The sequence below is a fragment of the Adiantum capillus-veneris genome, chromosome 24, assembly GCF_014529385.1.
Source record: "Adiantum capillus-veneris isolate H3 chromosome 24, ASM1452938v2, whole genome shotgun sequence".
In the NCBI taxonomy this organism is placed as follows: Eukaryota; Viridiplantae; Streptophyta; class Polypodiopsida; order Polypodiales; family Pteridaceae; genus Adiantum; species Adiantum capillus-veneris.
Genome location: NC_140954.1, coordinates 72578361 through 72595471, shown reverse-complemented (window position 1 = coordinate 72595471; position 17111 = coordinate 72578361). Strand labels below are relative to the sequence as shown.

At 44.2% G+C, this 17111-nt stretch overlaps 1 protein-coding gene across 1 annotated transcript in view; it reads right to left on the bottom strand.

The window, feature by feature from the left end:
- Positions 1-2316: 2316 nt before the first annotated feature.
- The window catches only part of LOC147426580 (26S proteasome regulatory subunit 4 homolog A), a 31022-nt gene continuing 16227 nt past the window's right edge, over positions 2317-17111 (bottom strand). The window contains exons 3-6 of the mRNA XM_086498114.1: positions 4006-4175; positions 3272-3488; positions 3052-3192; positions 2317-2550 (exon numbers count right to left, since the gene is read on the bottom strand). Of these exons, the coding sequence (XP_086354240.1) occupies positions 2467-2550; positions 3052-3192; positions 3272-3488; positions 4006-4175 (612 nt within the window). The 3' untranslated portion in view covers positions 2317-2466. The remainder of the gene's footprint in view (positions 2551-3051; positions 3193-3271; positions 3489-4005; positions 4176-17111) is intronic.

The window sequence follows — 17111 nt, the reverse complement described above, 5'->3', positions numbered from 1 at the left end:
GGTGCATCGAATAAAGGATTACCCAATTTCCATAGCCAAGTGGTTACGTGGTGCCCACGTGTATACAGGTAGGACAGGGTGTACATAGTGCAGCGATTTTCACTATTATCAGTACCAGTGTGTTTTTTCTACAATAAGGAGGAGTTGGTAGCGCGTAAAACTTCTCGAGGAAGCTATCCGCGGGCCGACGACATGAGGTAAGCAGGTGCGTCAGATGGCATCGAGTGGCGTCAGGAGGTCGAACGGGGTCAATACTTGCACGGGGAGAAGTATGGACACGACGTGGGTGTTTTCTTGTGATACTTATGCAAAAAGGTCATCATGAGGACTACTTTTTGGGGTCACTTCACGTGGTTGCGGGATGCATTATTTGAAAAAACTGAGTGCCAGGTGTGCGGATGATGCAAAAAGGTGACAACTATACACTGCGAGGTCAGTTTTTGGCATGTTCGGGGTCCGTTTGAGGTCATCTAAAAGGCCAAAGGTACCCAACTAATAAATCTAAGTGTGGGAACTGAAAAAACAGAGAGAAGACCAAAAGAAACGTAGAGAAGAGAGGAGGAACAGCCGCAGGTGTGTTTTTGGGATTTTTGAAGCTTGTTTTTGTCGTAAACTGCTCATCCGAGGTCGGATTTGAGTACTTTGACATTGTAGACTGGGGTTTTGGACCGTTCCGGACGCGACGGCGCTGTCCATTTTGCCAAATTCCTCACTCTTTTTCTGCTGTTTTTGCTGTGTAAGTTTCTCCTATGAGCGAAGCTTCTGCCCCAATTTGTGATTGTATATGGTATCTTTTACCCATATTGTGTGAGCTATTTGCCCCATTGGTGTTGGCCCAAGCTCAATTGTATTTAAACATCAAAAATTCTTCTCTTTTGAGCTGAGTTTTTTGGGTGTGTGTGTCTGTGTGGAGTGGGTAAACAGACAATCTCTCTCCTCTCACTCCATAGGTGTGTTCCCTGTCTCGGCCAAGTGTGTTGTGTAAGCCGAGTGGTGCCCCCTAGTGTGTATGTATCATTCCAAGAGTGTGTCGAGTCGTTATAGAGGCGCTGTGTGTTTTCATCCCGCTCACACCGTGAAACATGACAAATTATTCCCCAAGTCAAGCTATAAATAGTATTATCTTTACCTTGATATTGTCTATCCCATGGGATTCCTATGCTATGAGCTTCTGTGGTTTCAAGACCCAAGGCATCATAGATACTAGACTCTCGTATATATCTACGACTGTTTTGATCAAAGTATATGTTCATTTGGTCACAACATTGAAGTTTGATTTCCGATGGAAGAGAGTTTGGCTCTAAACAAATTTCTGGGTTCACTCGGGTAATATCCTTCAGCTTTAGAGAGGACGGGCTATAATAAATTATTTTTTCTGAAATGAACCATCCTTTCTGATCTATCACTAAATGCACGTATGTTGTGAGACAAGGAAGAAGTCAATATTGTTATCATCTGGTATTTGTTATCATCTGGTATTTGTTATCAGCATTCACATGTAAAGTGTGTGCACACGATCGAATAATTCAACACCATTGTTCATAATGATGCAAAAATTGTTTATAGAAGAGGGCCAGAAGAAACTCAATCTTGGTTCCAGTGTAGTTTAATCAAAGGCTGGCATTTGCTGTTCTAAAGACACTATGACCCCAACAATTTATCCCTGAACTATCCCTTGCAATGGTAATATGCTCCAAGATTACTTTCTCCAAACAAAGATTTCCTCTCGCCAAGAGGGGGTCAATTCTTCTAAATTATCAACACGTTCTGAGAGCCACAATCATTTCACAAGAAACACGACCTCATCCAAAAGGGAAAGATGGGCCAATTCTCTCCCAAATAACAAGTCTTGAGTTCAACTCTCCTCGTCGGATAAATTGGTTATGCCATTTCCCTCTTGAATAACAGGTCTTGAGTTTAACTCTCCTCGCCGGATAAGATCTCTTGGAATAGTTTCCTACGGTGCAAAAACAATCTTCCTCTTCTTCTTCTCTCTCTCTCTCTCTCCCTCTCTCTCTCTCACATACACACACACACACACACACACACATAAAAAGAGAGGCTACACTGGCCCATCCATACAAAAATGAGAGAGATGCCACTGAGTACCTAATCGAACAGTGCCAACCAGTTACCACACGACGCACATCATGTGCCCTAAGCATAACAAGAATTTCATCCAAATCATTATAGTGCTAGATATTGACTTTTCTTTAAAAACCGTCAGCACAACAAAATATTTAACAACCAATAAATCTGTAATATTTTTTCTAGGTACACTTTCCCTCCACCCTCTCTCCTCAATTCACTCTCAGAGAAGGAAAAAGGATCAAAGTGAATTACACCCACAAATAACCAAACTCATTAACAAAACAAAAGAAAAGGGGTGCCCTGCTTAATTTGTCGTAAGTCCTGCTAGTGCTTCTTATATTGTAAACAGTATCAACAAATCCCTGATGATTAAGTTTACATATACAATCCTTCAGGTACTCCCTCTTTCTTCTTGAACATAACCTTCTCTTTGGCTTTCTTGAAATCAGTTTGAGTGACCTGTAATTACAAAGAAGCAGAAGCATTAAGGTCATGAATGAAATTGTTACTTCACGGTGACCACCATTGCAAGAACTCAAAAGCCTTACACTTGCATAGAGAATTTGCAAAAAAAAAAATCTTGCAGCCCATGTTAAGGCTGCTTGCCTCTTATTCTAAACAAACCCTAATTTTTGTGTGTCATTGGCCACATGGAGATTAGGTTTTAGTGTTTGGGATTAGAATTTAGACCATGAGGTTATTGACTTCTGTGATGCCACTAATCTTAAACTTGGGTACCCTAAACTAATCTTAAACTTTAAACACTAAGCTAACCCTAAATCCATTAATATAGTCTCACTAAAAAGCCACAATCATTACTAAATAGACACCAGAGCATGAGGGAGGAAAGTAACTCTCTTTATAGAATTTTGAATCTTTTAAGATGCACTCCCCCTGCCCACTGAAAGAAATTGAAAGACGGGCCACAGAAAACAAAAAAACACACAGATATTTGAGTACCTTCATTCTCCGTTCTCTCAACGCTAGCAGTCCTGATTCCGTACAGATTGCTTTAATATCTGCTCCTGAAAATTCATCCTTCGTCATCACAAACTCTTCTAGATTGACATCCTCTGCCAAGGTCATTCTTGATGTGTGTATCTGCAAAAAAATGTAGGGGACATACATATAATGGCTCACAAGCTACAACAAGAATTACTACCCGATGACAAAAGAGCACCTGGAAAATCCGCCGCCTGGTTTTGATATCAGGAAGCGGAAATTCAATCTTCCTATCAATTCGGCCAGGGCGAAGAAGAGCTGGATCCAGACTTTCAATCCGATTGGTGGCCAAAATAACCTTCACATCTCCTCGTGCATCAAACCCATCAAGCTGATTGAGCAGCTCCAACATAGTTCGTTGAATCTCTCGCTCTCCACCTGAATGAGCATCATAACTAAACAAAAGACCTTGACACATCAGTCTACCGCAATTATTAGAAGTGAAAACATAAATACAATGTAAACCAGAGGAGTACATTCTGTATGAGGTTTGAGAACACTGACGCAAATGGTTGGTACACATAAATGGACGCTCACTCCATTATGGTTACAAAAATCAAACAAAGTGAAAAGTCACAATGGCCTACATAAGAGGAAGAGTGTATGTGACCCACTACTCAACGCCCCTCTTTATATAAAGAGGAAAACAATTGTTGACTACCTCTCACACTGGCCTACATATAATGAGACGATGCTTAGTTAGTGCAACGCCCCTATTTGTAAGAAGTAGGAAGCAAACAACTTTCCCATCATTTAGTTGCCACATGGCCCCAATCAACAAGCTTTATTCAAGGCTCCAGAAGTGCTCCCAAGGATTCCATGCTTTACTAAGGCCTTACATAGGCCAATAAAACTCGAGTAAGTAGACACAGCAAAATGAAAGGATTGTTGAGTAAAATAGTTACGACATACCGCTTTGTGCCCACTGCATCAATCTCATCTATGAACACAATTGACGGAGAGAGATCATCTGCCACTCTGAAAAGCTCTCGCACCAGCTTCGGTCCATCTCCCAAGTATTTTTGAATAAGCTCACTACCGACAACACGCAGAAAGGTTGCAGAAGTGGAATTTGCAACAGCCTGATAACATAACCAGGCCACACCGTTAACCAATGTCATTTGATGCTTGGAACTTGCTAAATTATGCATGCATAGTGGCTACCACATCACACGAACAACAAAGCACCAATGTGAATCAATAGGCGATACTCTGCGCAAAAGGAAAAAAATTTAAGATTATGACAGAACACGGTTAATTTGCAGTTGCTGCATAATTCCATAGATGATGCCTTCTTCCATGCTCTCAATAACCCTACCCAGGCCTGCTGCATGCAAGTGCTCCCGCTTTCACACGCATCCCCCTCCCATCATCCATGGCAATTAAATTGAATTGAATTAGTGCGATTGAATTTTTACACAGGAAAACGTGGGAAGTCAACCAACAACATGTCAGCCAAGATGTGCAGACCCAGATGTACAATCGATGCATGGCCTTTCTAAGCAATAAGGTTTGAAATGCCAAAATTTGAAAGTCTTGAAATGCATGCTCCTGCAACGTGCTATCACTTAGAAAGACAGAAAGACCTATGAACATTTTTAAGCAGTAAATAATTTAATGTGTCTGTAACAGGAGAAAAATCTCTTCAACTAGAAACCCGTCAGATTTCACACACAGTGCAAAACAGTCTACAAGCTGCTCTCTATACATATGATCGATCCACACTACCTCAACATAAGGATGTGCCCTTCAGCGTTGGCCACCAGCTGTCAACCAACCCTAATTGTGAACCCACCCTAGCTAAAGGAATGTTAAGAAGGGCCGTTAAGAGGTCCTCTGAAACAATTGGCTCGTTTGTAGCATTCGCAGAGTGATCATCACATGTGGACTCTAGTCTTAACCCACACAACAGGATGGTGTGGACTGGCGGTATGGGACTCCCAACTCTTGCACTGAAGCTTGGCCCATGCACTGCTAGATACTAGGCTTGGGATATTGGATGTATGGCTTGAAGATGGGATGGGTATGACTGAAAACAGCAGTAACAGGTGCACATGCCACAAACTCTCGTCTCCAATGATGGACAGCAGCAACCTCCAAATGTGTAACCTCCGACAGCAACCCCGTCGCAGCGGTCACCTCAATCTGCAAAGAAACTGCAGCAGGAGGGGTCGCCTAGGACTGAATAAGGCACAAGGAGTAGGCAACTTGCAAAACGCTAAGAGCCAGAGAGATCTGACAAACACGCTACTAGAGACGCTGAATGCTATGATCTATCTTCTTGACTTGTACTCAGCATTGGGGGGAGGGCTTCTTTGTAGCTGTGTCCAGCCTTGTGAGATCCTTCTCCTAGATATTTTATCTAGATACCTTGATAAGGCCAGAAAAATTATCAAGGCCAGAAAAATCTGAACTTATGTATTATAAGAGAGGCTAAATCACTCACAACACCACCAAACGCAAGGCACACAAGAAAACACAGGGCCCAGATATTGTTAGGTCGGGTCTGTCACAAACTGCTGACGTGTCAAAGCCCTGAAGAAGGGAGCCAACTTGCAGATGTCGGCCGGGGGGACTAAACCCTAAGAAGAACAAGTAACAGAAGAAGAAGTCCTACCAACTTATTGGGACCCCGTCTGATGGGGCCCCAAGTGACATAAAGGATTAAAATAAAGCAGGATTCTCACACACACACAAAAGAGACTTGCGGCATATGTGACATGCCCCCCTCTTGAAAGAAGAGTAATCTTCCGGGATTATATTTGCAAAACACAATCAAGTTATATCAAAAATATCTGAGGGTCATTCAATTTTCTCATTCCATATCGGAGCTCTTGATATTTTAGCGTAGCAAAATTAGCCATCACATCAAGACCAAGCTAATCTCTAAAGAGGACTAACATCACATACCCAGGCAATCTCTGTCAGGTGCAGCGGAAGTGTTTATGGATTTAGCTCAGATCTAGTACTCCGCACAAACACAAGAGACACTTTACTTCACTTGAAGGAACTGAACTGACAGAAAGAAAGAGACACCAGAGAGAGAGAGAGAGAGAGAGAGAGAGAGAGAGAGAGAGAGAGAGAGGGATGTCAGGTCCCAAACCCTCAAGGGCCCCCTTGCTCTGTTGCCAGAGCAAGTACTTTCTTTATTCTTGCACAATGCTGGTACAATGAGGCTAAATGTTGAGGTATTGATGCTAATGAGTATTGATGCTAATGATGCTGGGTACTGATGGTACTGATGCTGAGTACTACTGGGTATTGATGGGACTGTGGGTATTGCAGATGCAGAGGTACTGAGGTACTCAAAGGTTCTATGTCGACAACAACGATGATGACAATGGGTACTGTTGGGTCTATGTCGACAAAGATGATGTCAACGACGAGGTACTGGTAGGTCTACGTCGATGACGATGATGTCGACGACCAGGTACTAATGGGTGGTCTATGTCGATGACGATGATGTCGACGACGGTACTAATGGGTCTATGTCAACGACGGTGATGTCGACGACAAGGTTCTTGATGGGTCTATGTCGACGACGATAACGACGACAACGAGGTAACAGGTTCTTGATGGGTCTATGTCAACGACGACGATGTCGACGACAAGCTTCTGTGGATCCTTATGCCGAGCCAAGGCACAAGGGGTACTAGGTGCTTGACGACGACGACGACGGGTCTATGGCTGAATGCTGAAAACTGTTCCATCAACTTGGCCGCAATGGAACGACCGACTGCGACGAGGAAAGGGCTGATCTGTTGGGGGTGCTGAAAACGCTGATGGAGAAGAAGGCTGAAAACTCTAGGTGTTGGCCTACGATCCCCAAGTCTGCAGGCTCCTCTGTTGCTGCTGCCTCTTCTGTCTTCCACTAGCGCCCAAGGGATTTCTTTTATAGGTCCTTTAGCCATTTGCCCTATCTACATTCCAACAAGGGTAAATAAAAAGTCACTTATTAATAAAATGGCTTAAGAGGCGGTTCACACGCGGTAAAATGCCTATATGCTGAAATGTTGTCCTGTGCAAGAGAGGATATGCAACTATGACCGGCCTGGACATGCATGTCCTGCTAGAGGCTCACAAAGTGCCAGGCTAGGTCCTAAGCTAAGACTCATGCTAGACGCATGTCCACGTAGTGCAAGTGAAGTGCACACGTGACAATCTCACCCAATTAGGAATATATTCAATGGTTTGGTACATCACAATGCAACACGGATGTTACAGATGCATGTTACAAGACATAAAAACATAGTTGCCAACTTCCAAGAAACACTCCCCCCGCAAACAACCTAAAAAGGTCCGGGCCACGAGATATTCAACGACTCCCTCATCACTCCCCTTGTAAATAACCTAAAAAGGTCCGGGCAATGAGATATAGAGACCTATTACAACCAAACGCTCCCAGATCGCAGTCTGTGTTGCTTGGAGGTTCCAAGAGTGCGGCTCTGACAAAGAGATTAGCATGGACCACCTTTCCGAGAAGGGGGGGGGGGGGGGGGGGGGGGGAGTTTGTGACTCGGCTGGCTTTAGTAAGTTAGGAGAGAAATTTCTTCTATATCATCTTATGGTAGGGTTTGGGCCCCTTGATCAGGATCTATAGGTTGGCTTCGTCTTCAGTGGTTGACATGTCAATAGTTTGTGACAGCATCTATTCCTTAAGTGCGCGTCAAATCAGCGGGTTAAATCACGTGCAGTGCGTGTTGACTGATGTCTTTGTGCAAGTGTTGGATGTCTCTAGTCTGGTGCATGGGTAAATTAAGTCAGTATTTATTGAGCTAGTCTTTGTCCTTTGTCTATTTAGCAGGTGTAATCGAGGGCGTACAATACTTTAAAGAGGGGGCATGTCACAAGTTAGTGATGTGGGGTTTAGGGTTTTTAGAAGCTTAACCCCTACAAACTTAGAGCTTATAAGTGCGGTTTCCAAAGCCCTAAAAATCTGAAAACGCAAATCTGATGTTGACATGGCACCTATACAAATGACCAACGAGATTGGCGAAGAGGGGTGCTGACATGGCAAGCTGCAGGATCGTGGGGTTTTTGAGGGAAGTAGAGCAATATGGTGCTTTCCCTATATAGGAAGGGGTTACCCACCAAAAGTTCACGACAACCAATCCTTTGGGAGTTGAGCCAAGCCCTCGCAACTAGAGCTTCATCATACAGTGGTATTTTATCACTTAAAGCTTCATAGTATTGAGCTAATACAACCAACCATTTGTCTAGTCCTTGGTATGCCAAAAAGTTGTATCATCGGTTTATCATCAGAGTTGCCCTCATTTTGGGTGCTCTATCTCTCTCAAGCATTTCTCTCTTCTACAGAGTTTCTCTCTCTAACAGTTTTGCCCCTAGCCTTTTTGCCACATCGCCCTCCCTCTCTACTATGCCTTTGCATTATTGCAAGTTACTCACCTACTATGCCCTCTCCTGCCCTAGGCGACTCTCCTACTATGCGCACACTACAGATCTAGGAGATCTCCGCAACGGCGTTTCTCTCGGAAATTCCATATTCGGATGATAATGTTGTTCGCCATGGATCCAAGGGATTGTGCACTTGTTGCCACTATTTTTTGCCATAACCAACCATCTTCTGCTCCCACTTCTAAGTTCTCACAGCTTGATGGGGGCACCAAGAGAATCTTATGCGAAATGGGTGAGGGAAAGGGCCTTTTTATAGAGGAATGAGTCTCGCATTGTTTATGATGTATCTCACAACCAATGATGCATTTGACTTCAAGACTTAAATCGACGCATTCTCCTTGTCACAAAGTGCTGACGTATCAAGCCACTAAAGAACGGAGCCAACTTGCAAATCCCGATCGAGGGGCCTAAACCCTAAGTGAAGAAGCACAAGCAGCAACTATACGGAGATTTCGCAATTCACGGCGGATCTTTAGGGAAATTTTGAAATTTTAGGGAAGTGTTGTTTTGAGGTCAGCTTTTCATATTGATGCTTTTTGACTTTGGGCCTTTAAATATGAGCCTTGGGGGCCCTCTCTGGCACTTTGAAGCGCGCAGATTGCAGAGGAGGTGCTCCCCGGCTGTTGTACTTTGCGAATTAGCAATAATAAAGAAATAGCGAAAGGGGCACCATCGTTTGGGGCCAATGCTCTCTCTTGGGATGGAACTTCGCCACTCCCTGTCTCGTGTCGTGCATCTTTTTCAGTTCAGTTGTTATTTAAAGTGCTTAAAGTTGTTCAGTCTGTTCTTTTCCATTGGCATGTGGTGTGCGTCTTGTGAAAGTGGTATCAGAGCATCACACATGTGCTTTTCTGAAAGCATACCGGTCCTACAAAAGAGTGGACAAAGCAAACCGGCACTTCCAAAGGCTATTCGAATTTTATTTAAAGAATCTTTGTGCTCCGATTCCGGACTTATTAGCGACTCCCACCCTTAGACATGTTGTTTTGGTATTGTTTAAACCTCGGAAGGACACAGACGGGATGTCTGGGGAGCGTTTCATTGTATGCTTGAAAACCTTGAAACAACGCAGACGAGATGTCTGGGGAGCATTTTGTTGTATGCTTGAAAACCTCCGAACGACGCAAACAAGATGTCAGGGGAGCGTTTGATTGTATGCTTGAACCTCAAAGCGACGCAGGTGCGGTCTAGGGAGCATTTGGTTGTACAGTCCTCTTAGCTCATGGCTTAGACCTTTTTAGGTTATTTGCGGGGGGAGTGACGAGGTAGTCGTTGAGTAGCTTCAAACCGTAGACCATTCGTCTCGGGGAAGTGCTCAACGACGTTGCTCATTGTGTCTTGTAACATGCATAAGTGAGCATTTGGGTTGCATTGTGATGTACCAACCACTGAATACTCCTAATTGGAAGAGATTGCTTGGGTATGTAATTTTAGTGCATCAAGACACCCGTGGTAGATCAGTGCGGTTTGGGTGTGATGGCTAATTTTACTACACCAGAATATCAAGAGTTTTGATCTGGACAAAAGGAGAAGCCAACTCCTTGACAAAGGAGCCGAAAGGAGAAGTCAACTCCTTGACGAAAGAGCCGAAAGGAGAAGCTAACTCCTTAACAAAAAGAGCAAACTGATTATCCATCGAAATGATCTCCGAAAATTTTGAGCTAACTTGAGTTATTTTGCAGATATGTTGTAATCGCGAACGATTACTTTCTTTCAAGAAGAAGGGATGTCACAAATTGCTGACGTGTCAAGCCACTGAAGAACGGAGCCGACATGCATCCCGACTGAGGGGCCAACCCTAAGTGAAGAAGCAAAAGAAGCAAATGTACGGACATTCCGCAATTCGCGGGGGATTTTTAGGGAAATTCCAAAATTTTAGGGAAGTGTTTTTTGAGGTCAACTTTTCATATTTGATGCTTTTTGGCTTTGGGCCTTTAAATATGAGCCTTGGGGGCCCTTCTCTGGCACTTTTCAATGCGCAGATTGCAGAGGAGGTGCTCTCCAGCTATTGTACTTTGCGAATAAGCAATAATAAAGAAATACCGAAATGGGACGCCAGCGTTTGGAGCCAGTGCTCTCTCTTGGGGTGGAACTTCGCCACTCCCCGTCTCGTGTCGTGCATCTTTTTCAGTTCAGTTTTTATTTGAAGTGCTTAAAGTTGTTCAGTCTGTTCTTTTCCATTGGCACGTGGTGCCCGTCTTGTGACACTCCTAGACCGAATCTAGAGGCTTGTGTTTCTAGATAACGACAACCGTCAAGCACGTGTACAAACATTTTATGCAAGAGGGTTCCAAAACTGGGAAAGGCTACATTATAGACTTGTCCGGACATGCAAGTCCTACGAACAAGCTCACAAAATTGTCGGAACTACATCCCTTGGACTTTCTAGACAAACCTTGGCTCAGAAGCATAGTAGTAGCATGTCCACATGGTAGAAAGAGATATGTGCACGTGACATTAAAAGGCAACGTAAGTCAATTGTGGACCCCATCAAAACGGAGCTTAGACATGGATCTACGAGAATCTAGCTTCTAGATATTTGTCTAGTGGTAAATATGGCAAAAGAGACCAGGTATGCGTGAGGTCCAAGGCCTACATTGATGGAGGAGCTCAAGTTTGTTATCACAGTCATGTGATGAAAATTTGGACCTTGTTACGCGTTATGATCCACCAGGCCAACCATGGAAAAGTCAAATGCCTCTGTAAATTGCCATGTGTGCCAACCAAGCATGGACCTTCCTCTTTGATCCTTAAAAGACCAAGAATAAGGCCAATAGGTGTTGTTCAAGATTGGCAAGGTGGCATGATCACCTCTTGTATAATAGAAAAGGAGAGAAAAGAACATTTGCTATGGCAAGCAAGCAACCTTGGGAGATTGAAGATCTAGATGAGAATTTCTAAAGAGGAGCATACGTACATTTTAATAATCAAGGGATAATTCTAGGTGAAGTATTAAAAAACAAAACATATTAGTAGAAAATTTCAAATACAATGTTTCACACACAATTGATAAGTTTCATTAGTTCCATGCGTTTCACTTTCAAACTATGTCGCTAGTACCAACAAAGCACAAAATGGAGGATTCAATACAGGCAAGCAATCCACATTTCACCATCAACCATCTCTAAACCATCAGTCTCACCCCTCCCTCCCCTTCGCACGCTCACTCCTTGGCAGTGTTCGGGGAAAATCATTTTTTCAAACATACAAACTTCCTTCCCTTGATTTTGTTAGGAGGAAATCTCAGAAAATTAGGTTATTTTTTTGGGTTTTTACACTACTTTTGTCTATTTTGGGGCGGAATTTCTCCTTTTCCCCTTGTCCTCAACCGGCATTTTTGAAATTGAAAACGGCATGATATTAAGTTGAGACTCATTTTTCCCGAACACTGCTCCTTGGTCACCTTGGGCTTTCCATTTTAAGTTGTCTCATGGGCATTATATGTAAGTCACACATGATGTTTCACAAAACAAACCCTGTCCTTGCTATTGTTAGATTTACACCACTCTGCTGCTTCACATAGGTCTAGGGCATACTTGTACAGCTAGTATGTCTCCAGGTTGGCCACCCATAGTCTAGGTTGTACCTGGTCCGACCGCCCGAGTTTGGAGCCAGCCGCCCACCTTGTCCAGGCCCCCTCATATATATTTCTTTTCTTGTTGAGTCGTGGGGGATTTTATCTGGCATTGCCCTACCTCCCCTTGGGCGCCTATTTATGGGGCCAAGGCGGTACCCACTTCCAAAAAGTCTGTTCAGTCTCTTCTTTTCATTTGGCACCTGCTGCCCGGTTTGCGACAGTGGCATCAAGCGTGTGCTTTTCTGAAAGCATACCGGTCCCACAAAAGAGTAGACAGAGCAAACCAGAGACTTCTGGAATTTATTTGACGTGTCTTCGGCCTCCGACCCCGGACTTATTAGGCACTCCCACCCTTACTTCATCGCGCATCGAGCGCGCTCTTGTCATGTCTTACAGAGCATAAGCCATAAAGATCACTTACAAGAGAAGGATCCAAAATTTGTTTCAAGTCACTGTTTTTCTCAAAAGCAGTGCCATGCAGATGTTGATGTCTATAGCTACCAAGCAGCACACTCCAAGTACTTGGCAACCTTTCAAGAAAATTTTTGCCCGAAATTATATGGTTTCTGACATCTTCCTTCGGAGTGCAACTTCTGGCAGAGTGGGGTATCCTTGAATACTTGCCATGGAAACCCTAGCAAATACTAGCAGTAGGTGTCTCTTTTCGAGCTGATAACCTTGGAGGTCCAGTTTGATTGCTATCTTGAGACTACCATCGCCGCCAAAGAAACGTTGTTTGTCCAAGAGCTGATGGACCATGCCGTGCTCGGCTACGACCTTATGGAATGAACCTAACCCTAATTTTTGGTGTAGGTGTCAGGATGGAAAATCATTCGACTTTTCGAGCTCGACCGATGTCGAGATTGCTCTTTTAAGTTTGAATTTTGTTCTGTTTGAGAACTTGTTGGTGATCCTGTTTGAAATTTGTTTGAAATGGATGGTATCTGTTTTGCACCTGTCTTGGTGCCGATTTGAAATGTTTGACTCTAGTTTTAATACTGGTTTCAATGATTGGTGATTTTACTCTCGGGTGGAGTAGTGAGAAATGATAATTGAAAAGTGTTGTTTATGACTCCCGGCCCGGACCTGGATGGTTATGCGAGAGGAGTATTAAGAAGTCGGAGCAGTTGTTACTCTCAGCACCTCCAAACGACGCAGGCTGCGGTCTGGGGGGCGTTTGGTTGTAAAAGGCCTCTATATCTCCCGACCCGAACTTTTTTAGGTTATGCAGGAGGAGTGATGAGGGGGTCGTTGAATATCTCCCGAAACCGACCTTTTTAGGCTATGTGGGAGGATCATTGGCGGCTTTATGTTTCTATGTCTTGTAGCATGCATATGTGAGCATTTGTGTTGCATTGTGATGTGCCAACTACTGAACATTCCTAATTGGATGAGATTACCTGGGTATGTAATTTTAGTGCATCACGACACCCGTGGAAGATAAGTACGGTCTGGGTGTGACGGCTAATTTTACTACGCCGGAATATCAAGAGTTCCGATCTGGACGAAAGGAGAAGCTAACTCCTTGATCAAAAGAGCCGAAAGGAGAAGCTAACTTGTTATGTCCCGCTCACAGGAGAGGAGATCTAGCCCAGATGCCGTCGAGATGGGCGTCCAGTGTCCAAGCGGACGTAGTGTGAACACAGCATGATCATCAGAATTCCCATCAGAATCCATTAGAATCAGTTAGGGGAATTTTCCAATGCATTTAGCCTATTTTTTCTATTTTTGGTATTTTTCACTTATTGTTTTTAAGTGACTTCCCAACAAAAGTAGACAAGGCAATTTTGCTAAGTTAATATATAAGCAAACCCAAGTTAGCACTTTCTGGCAGAAGAGGCAGCAGGAGCTTCCCGCTCAACAGGAAACTTCTCAGCAGTACCCCATCAGCAACCCGCAACGTTTTCTAGCGCTAGACCAACTCCCCCTTTCCTTGCGTTTTTTCTCAGTCTTGCATGATCGTCAACATCATCAGCATCCCAGTTGTTTACAGATTCCTCCCATCGCCAGAAACATCAGCACTAGCGTTTTTGCTAGCATCAGCCATCATTGGCGTTTATCCCTAGGACCAGCAACCCGACACCCCTCACAAGCCCTAGCGTTTTTCAGCCAAAAACGCTGCAGCTCATTGGCGTTTTTCAGCCCAGCACATAGCAACAAAAACGCAGATTTTCAGCAGGAACAAAAACGCAGATTTCAGCAGATAGAAACGCAGCAGAATTCAGCCTAAGTGGTTGCAGAAGTTCCCCCTTTTTCAGCCATTGAAAACGCAGCCAAAACAGTCATTTTCAGCCACCGAAACAATCCCGAATTTCAGCAGTTAGAAGACCACAGATTTCAGCCCTAAAGTCGTCGTTGTCATCACCGTCGTCGTCATCGGCATAGTCCAAGTTGCATCAGTCCATTGCATACGCATTGTACCACTTTGTGCAATCAAAAAGTAGAGACCTCTCACCAACGAGAGTGGGGCCTTCGGAGGAGGGTTTTACAATGTCTCTCGTGTCGTATCTCTCTTCTCTCTCTATCTCTCAATCTCATACACTTGCACGCACATTGTCCATTCACTTTGTTCGTGATCATAGCACTTTCCACTAAGAACGGAAGGCTCTCCCTTCCATAAGAACTAAAAGGAACCTTGAGCACAGTTTGGAGCACTCATCTTGAGCAAAGCGCAAACAATCATTCCGCTGCACCTAACATTGGTATCAGAGCTTTGGCAGTGTTCTGTATCACTCAAGGAAAGAACCACAAGATTTTTTTTTTTGCTTGTTGAGGTCGCACGAACCAAATTCGCTTGGGCGTGTCGATTCCTAATCGTGTTTTGTTGAAGAGTGACAGGAATCCCAAGAAAGAAGGGCTTGTCCAACCTCCCCTTGTGTCTCTTTTCACTCATTGAGAGCGAACCATGCACTTAGCGGCCGGCCAATCGACGTGAGGTGGGAAAAAGCAACCTTGGTGTGAGCGTAAGGCCGCCAAGGGGTGCGCCCGCAGAAAGGAGTAGAACTCGGGTGAAGAGGAGATCCTTCTCCAACGCGATTTGCAAGCAAAAGAACACCTCAAGATCCTCAAGATCCTCAAGAACCCAAGAACCAAGACCCTCAAGAACCCAAGTTCCTCGTCAACTTAAGAACCAAAGATCATAGTGCATGGTCGTCACCCAAAGCGGAATGGATACTTCGCATACAGGTGATGAGCATGAGAGAGACGGTGAAGATTTTTCCCCACCAGGGAAACTTTTTTGACCCTCCCCCTTCGCCATCTACGCCACGAGTTGCACTCACTCCTATGGAGATGATGGTCAAGTCGATGTTGGAACAACAAGAAACGAATCGAGTTGCATTGGCACAACTCGCAAGCAAAGCAGAACAACAAGAACCTAGGGACCGTGAACACGACGAAAGAATTGCAAGACTTGCCAAAGAACAAGCAGCTAAGGACCGTGAACAAGCAGCTAAGGACCGTGAGCAAGTAGCCAAGGACCGCGAGCGCGACGAAAGAAACGCCAGACTTGCCGCACAACAAGAAGACAAGCGCCTTGCTTTCGAACGTGAGCGTGATGCAAGAAAAGAAAGAAAAGAACTAAGAAAGGAGGAAGCAGCAGCACGAAGCGCGGCCTTAAAGGCCAAGCGTGAAGCTCGAAGGGAGCTACGTACTCAAGAATTGCTTGCCCAAGTCCTAGCCTCGAAGACCGAACCACCCAAAGATCGTGGGAGTTCCTCAAGTGGTGCAAGCCACGATGCGGATTCCAACAACCCAGTCACCGAAAAGTTGACTTCCAGTAAGTATGACGATAAGATGGATGCTACGGTTATTCATTCTTGGTTGCATCAATTTAATGCTTATTTTGCGACAACAACTAAGACAGAAAATAGCAAAGTTTTGACGGCAGCTATGTACCTTGCCGGTGATGCCATCAATTGGTACCACACATGGCAAGAGGCACAGCTAGCCATGCACCTACAGGAAGCCGACGGATTCACGCCCCTTTCTTTCGATTGGGCTGATTTCCAAGACAAGCTCAAGACGCGGTTTATGCCACCTCAGTACCTCGCACGATTGAAGGACGATTGGCGCTCTCTCAAGCAAAATGGTATGCTAGTTATATCTTTTTCTAATCGTGTTTTGCAGCTAGGCACTCAATTACGAAAATTGGATGATGAGCGCAAAGAGGCTTTTCTCTTTGGATTGGACGAGTATATAAAGTATGATGTCGAGGTATTCGATCCAATCGATCTCAACAAGGCAGTAGCGATTGCTCTCGCACAGGAGACGAAGCACAACAAGGGAAAGCCCAAGGAGAACAAGACTTCCACAAATACCTCGCAGATTTCTCAGAACTCTCAGAACGGTAAGAATGGTAAGAATGATAACTCTTCTAACCAATCTTCCAACAGTCTCTCATCAAAGAATTCTTCCAATGAATCTAAGGGTAAGGCTAACACAATTGCTAAACCTAAGCTTACTCCAAATAAAAAGGTAGCACAAGGAATTGTAGGAGGATACATCACTTCGGAAGAACAAAGCACTTATTCTAAGGAAGGTCGTTGTTTTCATTGTCACATTAAGGGTCACATAAAAAGAACATGTCCTAAGCTTGAATCAAATGAATCTAAAGAACCCACAGCACCCACTTCCTCTGTCAATGCAATGAATGATAACACGAGTGTGCCCCAAGTTTCTCAGGACCCTCCCATTGATGAATCTCTCATTAAATGTTATGGTCGTACGTCGGGGCACCGTTTTGTCATATTGTTTGACCCAGGTAGTATGCATGATGTGATCAATTCCTCTCTTGTTGAGAGAGCCCGCCTCGAAGTTAGTCCGAGATCTCCTATCGAGATCTTTGGCTTTCGTCCTGGTATGGACGCTCTCATCACGGAGGAGTGCCTTGATGTGTTGTTTGCAATTCAACAGACTGCCTTCACTAGAAGATTTGTTGTTTCTCCTCTCTCAGGATGTGAGATGATTTTGGGCATTCGATGGTTTCGTGATAATGACGCTCTCATGAAATTTGCGGCCAACACTA